At 41.7% G+C, this 12889-nt stretch overlaps 1 protein-coding gene and 1 pseudogene across 1 annotated transcript; one reads left to right on the forward strand and one right to left on the reverse strand.

The window, feature by feature from the left end:
• Positions 1-4083: 4083 nt before the first annotated feature.
• On the forward strand, positions 4084-5837 carry LOC121802783 (probable glycosyltransferase At5g03795). The gene is made up of 4 exons (XM_042202486.1): positions 4084-4361; positions 4441-4604; positions 4668-5013; positions 5086-5837. The coding sequence occupies exons 1-4, from the start codon at positions 4191-4193 to the stop codon at positions 5755-5757; spliced, it is 1353 nt and encodes a 450-aa protein (XP_042058420.1). The 5' UTR covers positions 4084-4190; the 3' UTR covers positions 5758-5837.
• A 335-nt stretch (positions 5838-6172) lies between these two features.
• Positions 6173-10781, reverse strand: LOC121804506 (annotated as a pseudogene).
• Positions 10782-12889: the final 2108 nt, after the last annotated feature.

Here is a 12889-nt window from a genome sequence, read left to right on the forward strand (position 1 = left end):
CCCGGAATGCTTGGCTGCATTGACTGCATGCATTGGAGGTGGAAGAATTGCCCGACTGCTTGGAGGGGGCAACACTTAAGCGGCCACAAAGGCGGCGACCTAACACTTATCCTTGAGGCGGTCGCCGACTACCGCCTATGGATTTGGCATGCATATTTCGGCGTTGCCGGATCCAACAACGACTTGAAGGTGCTCTATTCTTCACCCCTCTTCAATGCTGTGTTAAATGGTGTAGCACCGGTGATCGACTTCACTGTCAACGGAAATACATACCACATGGGTTACTATCTCGCTGATGGTATCTACCCAAGGTGGTCGACTTTCGTGAAGACGCTCAGGCCATCCACAATAGGCGCCCAGCGACCGCCGGCGCTGGGCGGTTCGCTGGACGATCTATTGCAACCGCCCAGCGGGCGATTGGAGAGAGAAACCGCGCAGCGCTGGGCGGTCGCGTGGCGCTGGGCGGTCGGCTGGGCGGTCCGTTCGGCGCTATTGCAGCGCCCGGATCGCCCAGCGCACCGCCTAGCGCGAAAATTAATTTTTTTTTTCCGAAACACTATATATACGCGCTTTGCTCGTCATTTTCATTCGCACCACTTGTTTTAACGAGTACTCTCTCTATCTTAATTTCTGTTCAAGATCAACAACGGGAAATGGATCTCAACAACGAGCCTAGTTCCGGGAGTAGCGGGTCACAAACTCCGACGATCCCTGTGGGAAGTGGATGGGGTCAGGTGCCCGGGTACTACAACATGTACCCGTGGCAGCAGATGATGCCCGGGGCCCCAATGGGGGGGAGTCCGCCGGGGGGGTTTCCGCCGATACCTGGGTGGGTACCCGGGATGCAGATGATGCCCGGGGGAGCACCGGCGACACAGTGGACTCCGGGGGTCGTACCGGCGACACAGTGGACTCCGGGGGTCGTACCGGCTACACAGGGGACTCCTGGGGGGTCCCCGGTGACGGCGGGGGATGTCTATCGCCCCAGTTTTGATTTTTCGACTGGGTCTTCGCACACATCAACCCAAACACCCTTGGGGTTTGATATTTTCTCCTTAGATGAGTTGGGGTTTGATACTCTCGGAGCTCTGGAGACTCTAGTTCAAGGGGGGGGGCAGTGCCGGGGCGTGGCGCCCCAAAGAAGAAGGGCAAGAAGAAGGTCGGCGAGTCGTCGCAGCCGGGTGAGGAGGAGGTACGGAGGAGGTGGACGGACGACGAGAACGTCGCGCTCATCAAGGCGTGGGTGAGTGTTTGCGACGATCCTCTCGTTTCGAACGAGCAAAGGATCGTCAACATGTGGGGCAAGATAGCAGCAGCCTACCAGATATTTTGCCCGGAGGGGAGGCCCCGCAACGGGGAGGATTGCCGGAAGGGCTGGAACCGAATCAGGGCGGCGGTCTCCCGATTTTCGGGTTTGTACACCAACGCACTCCGCATGATGAGCAGTGGCCAAACGGAGGATGACTGCAGGAGAATAGCGGAGAAAGCCTTCCCACTGAAGGGTTTATACAAGGACTTCACCTACTGGAACTGCTATCTTGTACTGAGCGAGTCCGAGAAGTTCCGAGTAGGTGTCGACTCTGGCTGGCCGAAGAAGCAACGACTGAACTACACCGGCGATTACAGCGGCAGCAGCGTAGGTTCCCACGACCTCCCCGAGACGACGCAGGAGTTCCCCACGCCACGTTCGGTCGGTGGCCGACCTCGCCCGATTGGGCGCAAGCGCGCTCAGCAGGCGGCGAGAGGAAACGCCGGGGCTTCCCAGGAGGTCCAGTCGGCATCCCCCCTTGGCCAATCCACCCAGGAGCTCAAATTCTTCGCTCGCGCCCAAACGCGGGCTCAGTTGATCAAGACGATGGCCGAATGGCGGGTGGCGACGGATCCCGTGGAGAAGAGCGTGCTTCAAACCTTGCTCATGAGCCTGCAGGACGAGTTGGAGGCTATACGGAGGGAGACCGGTGGCGGCGGCAGCGGCGTAGGCGGCGGAGGCGACGGCGATGGTGGCGGCGGCGATGGTGGCGACGGAGGCGACAGCGACGGAGGCGACGACGACGGAGACGAGGAGTGAATTATCACTCTTTTTTATTAATGTATTTTTTAAAAAAATTAATGTACTTTTTTAAATTATTGTACTTTTTAAAATTTTAATAGTATTATTAAACTTTTCCCGTATATGTCTCGTAAATTAAATTCTGTATATTGTGTGATTGTTAATTATGTCATTTTATATAATTGTTATTAGTGATGTGGCTATTGATGTGGCTGGGCTATTTATGATGTGGCTAGGCTATGGCGGGCTATTTATGATGTGGCAGGAGGATTTTTAGTGCTGATGATGTGGCAGTGGTTGGGCTATGGCTGGGCTATTGCTGGGCTATTCCTATTGTGGATGGCCTCAGCAACCCGCAAGACCCGAGAAGGGTTCTTTTTGCGCAGCGTCAAAAGTCCGCGCGGAAAGACGTCGAAAGAGCCTTTGGGGTCCTTCAAGCCCGATTCAACATTGTGAAGGCCCCGGCTCGGCTGTGGTACTTGAACAATATCGTTGACATCATGTACACGTGTATTATCTTACACAACATGATTATAGCCGACGAAGGACCGAGGGCGGCTAGCTTCTAAGACGAGGATGAAGCCGGAAGCTCAAGCGCGAGGTCTCCCCCACGCCGAGGTGTGCATACGACGGTGGGTGAGAGGATCGAAACAAGGCACACAATGCGTGATACTCGAACCCACGTTGAGCTACAAGAAGACCTAATCAAACACATGTGGGCGAAATTCGGCAACGCGTAGTGGGTTTTTTTAATTTTACGAATTTAATTATGTAATTTTTAATTTTTAGTATTTTAATTATATAATTTTTAATTTTTAGGATTTTAATTATGTAATTTTTATTTTTTAGGATTTTAATTATGTAATTATGTCTTTTTTATTTTATTTGTAATTTGTAATATTATTTCGGTTTTTTTAATGAATTTTAATGTTATGGAAATGTTTTTATTTAAAATGAATTGTGTTTGTCCTTACGGAAGAGCACAACTGTGGGTGTTGTGCTTTTGCCTAAGAGCATGCAAGAATAGTGGCCACAATTGTGCTTTTGCCTAAGAGCAGGCAAGAATAGTGGCGTCGGGCCCACAACCGTACTTGTTGGCAAGAGTACAGTTGTGGGTGCTCTAAGGCAGTAAATCATGTCAAATATGATAGAAGATGGAGACTGTTTATATACTTAAATCTTAGAGCATCCACAACCGTGCTCTTGCCAGCGGCACGGTTGTGGGCCCGGGCGGTACTATTCATGCCTGCTCTCTGGCAAGAGCACTATACCCACAACTGTGCTCTTCCGCAAGGACGAGCACAATTAATATAAAATTCAATTAAACAAAAACATTTCCATAATATTAAAATTCATTTAAAAACCACAATAAATATTACAAATTACAAATAAAATTAAAAATTACATAATTAAAATCCTAAAAATTAAAAATTACATAATTAAAATCCTAAAAATTAAAAATTACATAATTAAACTCCTAAAAATTAAAAATTACATAATTAAACTCATAAAAATTGAGATTTAGAGAGTTGTTTAGTATAGTGTCATTTTTTGTATTTGAAATGAGAGTATTTATAGATGAAAGTATGAATTTTGGGGTAAAAATAATGAAAAAAAAATAAATTAAAAGTGTGGAAAAAATGGATATATATTATAAGGAAGTGAGAAAATATTTTTTTTATTAATTTTGAATTTTTCAGATTTTTTCGATTTTATTAAAAAAATAATAATAAAAAATGATAAATCAACGGGCCAATCAGAAGCTGCCACGTCGCCACCTCGTGCTCTTGCCGCTGGCACGGACGTGCTCTTAGCTAAGAGCACCACCCTGCCAGCGGCAGGGCGCATCAGCGGACGAGCTCTGTCCTTGCCAGCGGTGAGCATGCTGCTCACCGCTGCGGATGGTCTTAGTCCATTTAACATAATGATCGAAGTAATTTGGGCCCTACTAAATTTCGATAGAGGATCTAAAAATGAAAATATACGTCAGTCTCGTTTGTCGTGTCGCAGGCGAGATATAGATTCACGAAAATGTGTAGCGAAGAAATAGAAGGTTGTTGCACCTAGAGCACATGACTGCTGTTTGCTTCCATTTAATGTTGTTGAGATTAGAGGAAAAAGAGGAGAAGAGAAAACAAACATGGCGGATCCTTCATCCTCTTCTTCTTCTCCCAAATTCGTTTATTTTGTAGTGATTCCGTTAATCATGCTCTCCGCGCTTGTGCTTATATTCAACCACAAGCCTTCTTCCTCCTTTTCCTTCCTATTGCCGCCCCAACCTCTCTCTCCCACCTCCGCCGCCCCGCCTCCAGTAAAATATTTATCTATGTTTTGATTTCTTTACTTCGAAAAAAATACTAGTTCTGATTTTCTCCCCCAAAATCCGGCAGGTAGTTGAGAGCAAGAGAAAATATGGCGATTTAGATATGGTGGAGGCCAGTTTAGCAAAAGCTCGAGCTAACATCCACGAAGCTCGAACGAACAACGAGTCATCATACGACGCTGACTACATCCCACACGGCCCACTCTACAGAAATCCCAATGCTTTCCACAGGTGTTTGTGCTTCAAAACAAATTATGTTGATGAATGATTTTGATTAACGTGGTGCAACTGCAGGAGCTACTTGGAAATGGAGAAAACGTTGAAGATTTACATATACGAAGAGGGAGACCCTCCGCTGTACCACTACGGCAACAGCCTCGGTATCCTCGGTATTGAAGGCATCATTCTTCATCAAATCGAAATCTCCAGCTTCCGAACCACAGACCCTCTCAGGGCCCACCTCTTCTTCCTCCCGATCAGCTTCCAGTCCATCTCCAACTACGCTTATGTCGTACACAACCGCGCTTGGTATCCCTTGCAGAACATCGCCAGAGACTACGTCAACCTCATCTCCACGCGCCACCCTTTCTGGAACCGCTCTCTCGGCCGCGACCACTTCATCGTCGGCTGCCATGATTGGGTAACTATATTCATCACCTTTAAATTGAATAGAGTTGTGACATGATATTTGTAACATGGTATGCTGCTGCAGACGCCGAAAATTTCTATTGGTGCGGAAAATCTGTACAAGAACTCGATCAGGGTCCTCTGCAATGCCAACACCTCAGAAGGGTTCAAGCCGGGGACGGATGTGTCAATGCCGGAGATACACCTACCCGAAGGCACCACGGACGGGCTGATTGGAGGGCCACCAGCAGAGGAGCGCTCTGTTCTAGTTTTCTATGCGGGAGGGATCCACGGCTACATCAGGCAGGTCCTGATGGAGCAGTGGAGGAACAAGGACCCCGAGGTTCAAGTCCACGAGTATCTCCCCGAGAACATGTCCTACTACGGCATGTTCAGGAGGAGTAAGTACTGTGTCTGTCCCAGTGGATGGGAGGTGGCCAGCCCTAGAATGGTGGAGGCCATCTACATGGGCTGCATTCCGGTGCTGCTCAAGGACCACTACGCCAAGCCATTCGACGATGTTTTGGAGTGGACTAAGTTTGCAGTTGAGGTTGAGGTGAAGGAGATTGCAAACTTGAAGAAGATATTGATGGCTGTACCTCGAGAACAATATTTGGAGATGCAGAGGAATGGTGTGAGAGTGAGGCGCCATTTCGAGGTTAACTTCCCTCCTAAACGCTATGATGTGTTTCACATGATTCTGCATTCTGTGTGGCTTAGAAGAATCAATGTACAACTCCATCAACCACATATTTGACCAATTCCATCATATTGTATGCATCTCTCTTTCTTCTACTACTAGTATATTTTTTCACAACTATACATATGTGATCTGAAGCCGATTTTTTTTTTTTTTCACTTGATCAGGAATATAGAGATCATAATTAGTACCATCTGTAAATAACAATTGTATTTATTTTCTACTATTTCCAAAGTGAAGCATATCGACATGCTCAGCAGGAAGGTGAGGAAATCGAATACACATTACTACAACAGAAGAGCTTAAACTATTAATTTGATTTAGTTAATTAGTTATAGAGAGCATCACTCATTGCATTGTTATATTTTGACACACAAATAAACAAGTCGCCTCATACTCTTCATAATTATTGAACTATAAACAGTTCATTTTCGACAACTTATAAACCTGACAAGATAAGTCGCTTGTACGTTCACCGCATCAGAAGCTGGAAAGCTTCATTTTCAGTTTCCATTTCATACTCGTAACCAAGACTATTTGCACGCTCCCGAAACTTTCCCATCTCAGCATCAGAGACTTGGATGCCAACCAACACATCGGCACCAGTTTCCCCCTAAAGATGGAACAGATGGGGTAAGTTTTCTGAAATGGAAAGTCCAAAATCTATTCAATCAAGAAAAGGGTAAGCTTGAGATAATAACCTGTGCACGGTAATGGAAGGAAGAGACTAATATTCCAACGTGGAGTAAAAGCGTCTAAGAACTTCACTACGGCTCCTGGCCTCTCAGGGAAAACAAAGCGGCACAGTAGCTCATCTTTGACATTTGATCGGCCGCCCATCTGCAAAATGAATCACATACAGATAGGTTAAGTAACCAAGCAAGACATATAATCAATATTTTTAAGGTTAAGCCAAACAGAAACTTAAGTGAAGTTGTAGGAAAACAGAATAAAGTTATCAAAATCCAAAACTCAAGTGTCAACATGAGGATTGAAGTGAACTCAAGCCAATACTATTTCACCAAGTCATTCTTAGTGAGATTAGTAGTATGTAGTTGGGACGATTTTAGTCTTTCCACCATTGCACCAAGTTCTGCTTTTGTGTGATGACCAACACTGTATAAAAGAGAAAAGGGTAAACATAATTAGAGTAATTATACCAAACATGTTTACTGCCTTGCCTGTATAGTACTAGAGATTTTTCTTAATCTGGATTGAATCAGTATTTGAGTTCAGTGATATTCATAAGTCCGACCTGCAATAAAAAAATATCTAAATAATAAAAAGGGGGATTTATCGGTTATAAAGGAATGACAACAAGAAAATCGCACAAGATCACAAAAGCGCTTAAAGCTTCGTGGCTCCTCTGGCATGTAAGTTGCCAATACAGCTTCACGGTGTCTACCGACATCTGCTACCACTCTCAGTCTATTAAAATTCATGTTAGCACCACTTGTCACAGCTACTACATTAGCACCCTTGAGTCCATAGTACTTGCAATAAGCCTCACCTCCAGCCAGGGAAAGGGCACCTGCAGGTTCTAAAATACTCCTTTTCTCCTCAAACATGTCCTGTTACATAGCAAATTAATTGATGCAGTATTGGAATATAAGACTCGGACACTAATCAAGTTATATTTTTTATTTTATTTATTTCCTAATTAATATAATTAGTAGATGGAAAAATATTAGAAGTAATTGCTTTTCCTTCTACAAATTAGGTTTTTCTATTTTGCTTATTTTTCTTTTAGTTATTTTCCTTCTAGTTTTATTTTCCACAAGTTTATAATTTCCATTTGCCTATATAAAGGGTTCATTGTTGAACTTAAAAGACAGACTTTTGATTATTAATTTTACATTGAGTTTTATACTTTGAAGTTCTCAATTATTTGCGTATTTTTTACTAGTTTAGTCATTCTCTCTTTGTTTCTGCGTCATTTGGTATCACGATCCAGGTTGATTATCAATGGCTGAACGTAGATATGGCGGCAGACGTGATGATGCTCGTGGTGGCGGTTGTGGTGGGGGACGTGGAGATCTCCCAAACGAAGAGGCTGAACGACAACGTGATCTGCGCGACATCGAGAACAATGATCTGAGACAACAGGTTCGAGACCTTCAGCGTGACATCGAGAACGGTGATCTGCGACGACAGGTTCGACACCTACAACGACGATTGGCGCGACTGGATGAGCGTCGGGGGAAATCCAACGCGATGAGGTCTAATACGCCGGAGCGTCGTTCGATGGACGATCCATCATTCAGCGACGTCTTCACATCATTTGATGCGGATGAATCATTGAAGAATAGTAATAGCAATATATCTTCGATGTTGGTGTATGATACGCCTGTATACGATGAGGATATATTCTATGAGCTCCTCGAACCATCAAAGAATAGTAATAGCAATATATCTTCGATGTCGGTGTATGATACGCCTGTATACGACGAGGATATATTCTATGAGCTCCCTAAACCACCGAAGAATAGTAACAACAATATATTTTTGATACCGGTATATGATAAACCCGTATACGACGAGGATATATTCGATGAGCTCCCTGGATTGGTGAGCAAATCCCCGCCTCCTTCCGTGAAATTTGACAGCGCTGCCGAAGAGGATGGCTTTGACTTCAAAGATAGTGTTCGTGTTTGGGAATGTTGGCGGCGCTAGTGATCTTCTCACGGTGTGCCTTCGGCCAGTTTCTTCACCCATTCTGACAGCCGAGCACATACCCGAGTTTCTCTTTTGCTGCGAAGACTATGGCTGCGAAGACTACGTCTCTAGGATCATTCTTCGCCACTCTTCAAAACAACCAAATAAAACCAAAGGGTTTTCTCAATGGTCATCTCCCATTTTTTATGAGCACAAAACAGCAATGCTCAGGAAGTTAAATTTTCACGTTGGTGGGCAGATCCTTAAACTAAAGTGCTCTAGAGACAAAGAGATGAATGTCTGCATGTGTGCTTTGGTTGATGGAGTTGCTGCCGAAAGCACAAATAATGTAGTTGGGGAAATTTTGAATGGGCTAAGGTGCTATTTCAATAAAGCAGACTTGAGGACAGACTCGAGGACGAATCTTTTAGTATGATGCAGTATTGGAAGATAAGACTTGGAGACTAATCAAGTTATATTTTTTATTTCCTAGTTAATATAATTAGTAGATGGAAAAATATTAGAAGTAATTGTTTTTCCTTCTACACCATCAGCAAAGCCTCCCACATGATCCAACACTACTCTCGGGCCATGGTGCAACGATAACGCCATTGCATTGGCATCAAAAGGTTCAACTCCAATAATTTTGACTTCGGGAGAGACCCTTTTAACATAGGCAGCAATGCCATTGCCAGCTATAAGCCCACCACCACCAGGGTGATCAAAGGGAGGAACAAATGTGCGGCCCTCCTCTTCGGCCTGCTTTTTTGCGAAAGCTTGTGCTTCATCATATGAATCGCCCACAATCACTACAGTCGCCCCTAGTCTTTCAACCGATCTCCACTGCCATTATCACGTGAAAGAGATTTAGAAGCAGTCTTAACTAAACAATAGTACTATGAATTAGCACACCACCTTTATTTCTGGAGTAGTAACAGGCATTACAATCACAGCATTGCATCCCAATTTTTGGGCAGCTAATACTACGCCCTGTGCATGATTTCCGGCTGACGAACATATCACTCCTCTTTCAAGTTGTTCCTTTGATAGCTTCGCCATCATATTGTAAGCCCCACGAATCTTGAACGAAAATACCTACAAAACATGTTTTTTACTCAAATGTCAAATCTCTAGTGACATTTGTACTGTCCACCGATAAATCTCATTTTATCATTTTCGTCTACCCACTAATAAATATTTCATTTTTTTTTCTCCCTCATGTCCCAACTAAGTTGAATCAAAATTTGGACACAAAGATTAAGAAATTGTGTTGAAAAATAGGAGAGGGTAATAAATTATGAAAGATAAAAAGAAAGTAAAGTGTGTGATGGAATAAAGTAGGGGTGATTTGATGTTTTATTTTTTGTCAAAAAAATGAAATGACACAACTTAGTTCGGACATCCCGAAAAGGAATACGACTCAACTTAGTTGGGACGGAGGGAGTACTACTTTTGGTAATGAGCCCCACATTCCACTAGTTTTATCTCACTCACATATTGTTACTTCCTCCGCCCCTAAAAATTTGTCACTTATTTCTATTTTCGTTCGTCCCAAAAATTTGTCACCTTTCGCTTTACCATGTTTTGTGGTGGATCTCACATTTCACTAACTCATTCTCCCCACATTTTATTATAAAACTAATATAAAAGGATGACTCATATATCACTAACTTTTTCAACTCACTTTCTATCACATTTCTAAAAATCTATGCCGAGTCAAATGGTGACAAATTATAAGCGACAGATGGAGTATAAAATTAATACTCTTATATAAAAGTAGGATCCGCTTTCCACTATTTTTTTCCAATCACTTTCGATTACATTTCTTAAAACTCGTACCAAGTCAAACTGAGCATATTATTGATGTGTACGAAGGGAGTAAAAATCTATATGTTTTCACAAAATACAAGCGCAAAAGAAAGAGAGGAGTGGAGTATATTATTGGAAAATGATGTTAAAAATTTAAAATTGAGAACAAAAGCAATGTGTCGCAAATACGTACAGGCTGAAAATCCTCTCGTTTGAGCCATACGTTGGCACCCAACCTATCAGACAGCTTGGAAGCCAGCTGCAATGGCGACTCATAGGCCACGTCATACACCTTCGACGACAGAATACTCGTCAGATATTCCATTGCATTCAGCGTGCCATCTCCACCAGCAGAGTTGCCACTGTACCTATTTGGCAGCAGATATCCGCTCTCGCACTGCAGCGAGCTCGGTGGAACCACCTCCTCCGGCAGCGGAGGAGACAGCGGTGCAGCCGAACCAAGCTCTTTGACGTTGGACAAAATCGGCGATGGCGCCACCGCAACCGCAACTGTGGCTGAGAAAGGCTCGCTGCCGGAAAATGTGGCGCGGCGGAGAGGCGACTGCGCAGGGACAAAACGGAGAACTTCCATTTTGCAATCGAATTTGTGTACGTAAGGTTCCTGCAATGGAGTTGAAAGCCTTCTCTGTTTATAAATGTTAATTTAAGACATACTAGTAGTAAATCTTATAGGTACTTAAATATTATTATAAGGCAATTAGGGTGCTAGTTAGTCAAGGTTTTGTAATATATAACTATGCTATTTCTAAGTAGGAATTAAAGTGAGTTTAACTGACTCAATAAATAGGACTTAACTAAATACTCCACTTTGTTCCTACCTGGTAAAGTAGTTGGTAATTAGTACTCACTCCATCCCGGATAATTTGTCTCATTTTTCCATTTCGGTCTGTCCCACATAATTTGTCTCATTTCACTTTTTACCATTTTTTGCAGTGGACCTCATATTCCACTAACTCATTCTTACTCACATTTTATTATAAAACTAATATATAAAAGTAGGACTCACATTCCCCTAACTTTTTCAACTCACTTTTCATTACATTTTTTAAAACTCATACCCGGTCAAAATAAGACCGATTATTCGGGACGGAGGGAGTACTCTTTTTTGGGTTCTCAGTATTCAATAGTCATACAAATGGTGTGGCTGAAAATTCTACAGATAAGAATTGAGTGTTTTTTAATAAATTAGGTATACAAATGGTTCTACTAGTAAATATTTTACAGTTAAGAATTGCCTATGTGATTCCAATACATTAAAGTGACTGTCAATTATCCCATATAAATTCATTTAGGCACAACAAATATTCGAGAATCAAAAATCCAAAATGTCCAAACATATATTATGACATCTCATTTTATTATATATGCTAACAAAAATAAATAAGATATAAAATTAAGGGAACAGGGAGAAAGATTAATACTAGTAGACAATAGTAGAGATGAGAGAGAGCAAGAGAGGAAAAGTAAAGAAGAGATAGGAAATTATAGAGTTAAAATGTAATGGAATTTGATAATAATAGCCTTTAAGGGCATTTTCGACCAAAAATGCCCAATACATGCAATAACCTTTCTGATAATGTTATATCAAAGGTCAAAATTATGTATGAATATTTTTAAAGAATATCACTGTATAATTCAAAAACCAAATTTGTACTAGTTCTCTATTTTTTTTAAAAATAAATTAAAATGTTAGAGTAGGCAAAGAAATGATATATTTCTTCCTTCCCTATAGGTAGTACTAGTTCATAGTAGTTCTCTCTTTAATTTAAATAAATTAAAGTTCCATAGCAAATAATGATATGGTATATTTCTTCCTTCCTATACAGATAAGTCGGTAAGTTTGTAGTATTTAATTAATTATTATTGATTAAAAAATTCATACTGTCATATTCTAGTCTAGAAAACTATGGCAACGATATTATAAACTTTTGACTCATCCACATCAAAATATTTAACTCAACAATATAGGTACATACTATATTTGCAATTTAGGACTAAAATCATGTAGTATAATTAGGCCTAAAATCATACTCCAATTTCACGATAGTTGAGTCATTTCATTTTCTACACTCCTTTTAAAAAAAGTGATTATAAATAGTTAGTGAAGATAAAGTAAAAGAGTCCGTCTTACTAGTTTTTATAACTTTAACTAGTTATTTTTACGAGCGTAAAAAATAAAATGACTCAACTATCATGGAATAGATGGATTACTAGTTTTGTAATATTTTGAAATGTCAGACTAATTTTGCAATTCACTATAAATGTAAGATGAATAGACCATACACTTTTTTTTGTTGTTAGACCAAAAGGAGATCCACTAGTAGGTGATTATTCACTGTGCTAATTCGTAGGTTCTTTGAACGTGGGACAATTGATCCAAGAATTTAAAACTGGTTTATATCAAAAAAACATGACAAGAATCAATTCTCTAGCCATTTAACTAAGAACGGATAAGTCTCATGTTATTCGACCACACTACACTAGTTGTATTTTAAAAGCATACACTCTAATGATTCCTACACTTTTAATAGACGAATATCAAATTGTCTTCACTGCACGTTTCAAACCTGCCTATTCCTACTTATTTTAACTAAACGAATATACTCCACCAACATCAATTTTATCAATACATACACGCGTATCCAACTATTGCACTAGCCCATGACTTGATTATATTCTAAAAGTCGTCACTCACAAACAAATA

The sequence above is a fragment of the Salvia splendens genome, chromosome 1 (assembly GCF_004379255.2).
Source record: "Salvia splendens isolate huo1 chromosome 1, SspV2, whole genome shotgun sequence".
Lineage (NCBI taxonomy): Eukaryota > Viridiplantae > Streptophyta > Magnoliopsida > Lamiales > Lamiaceae > Salvia > Salvia splendens.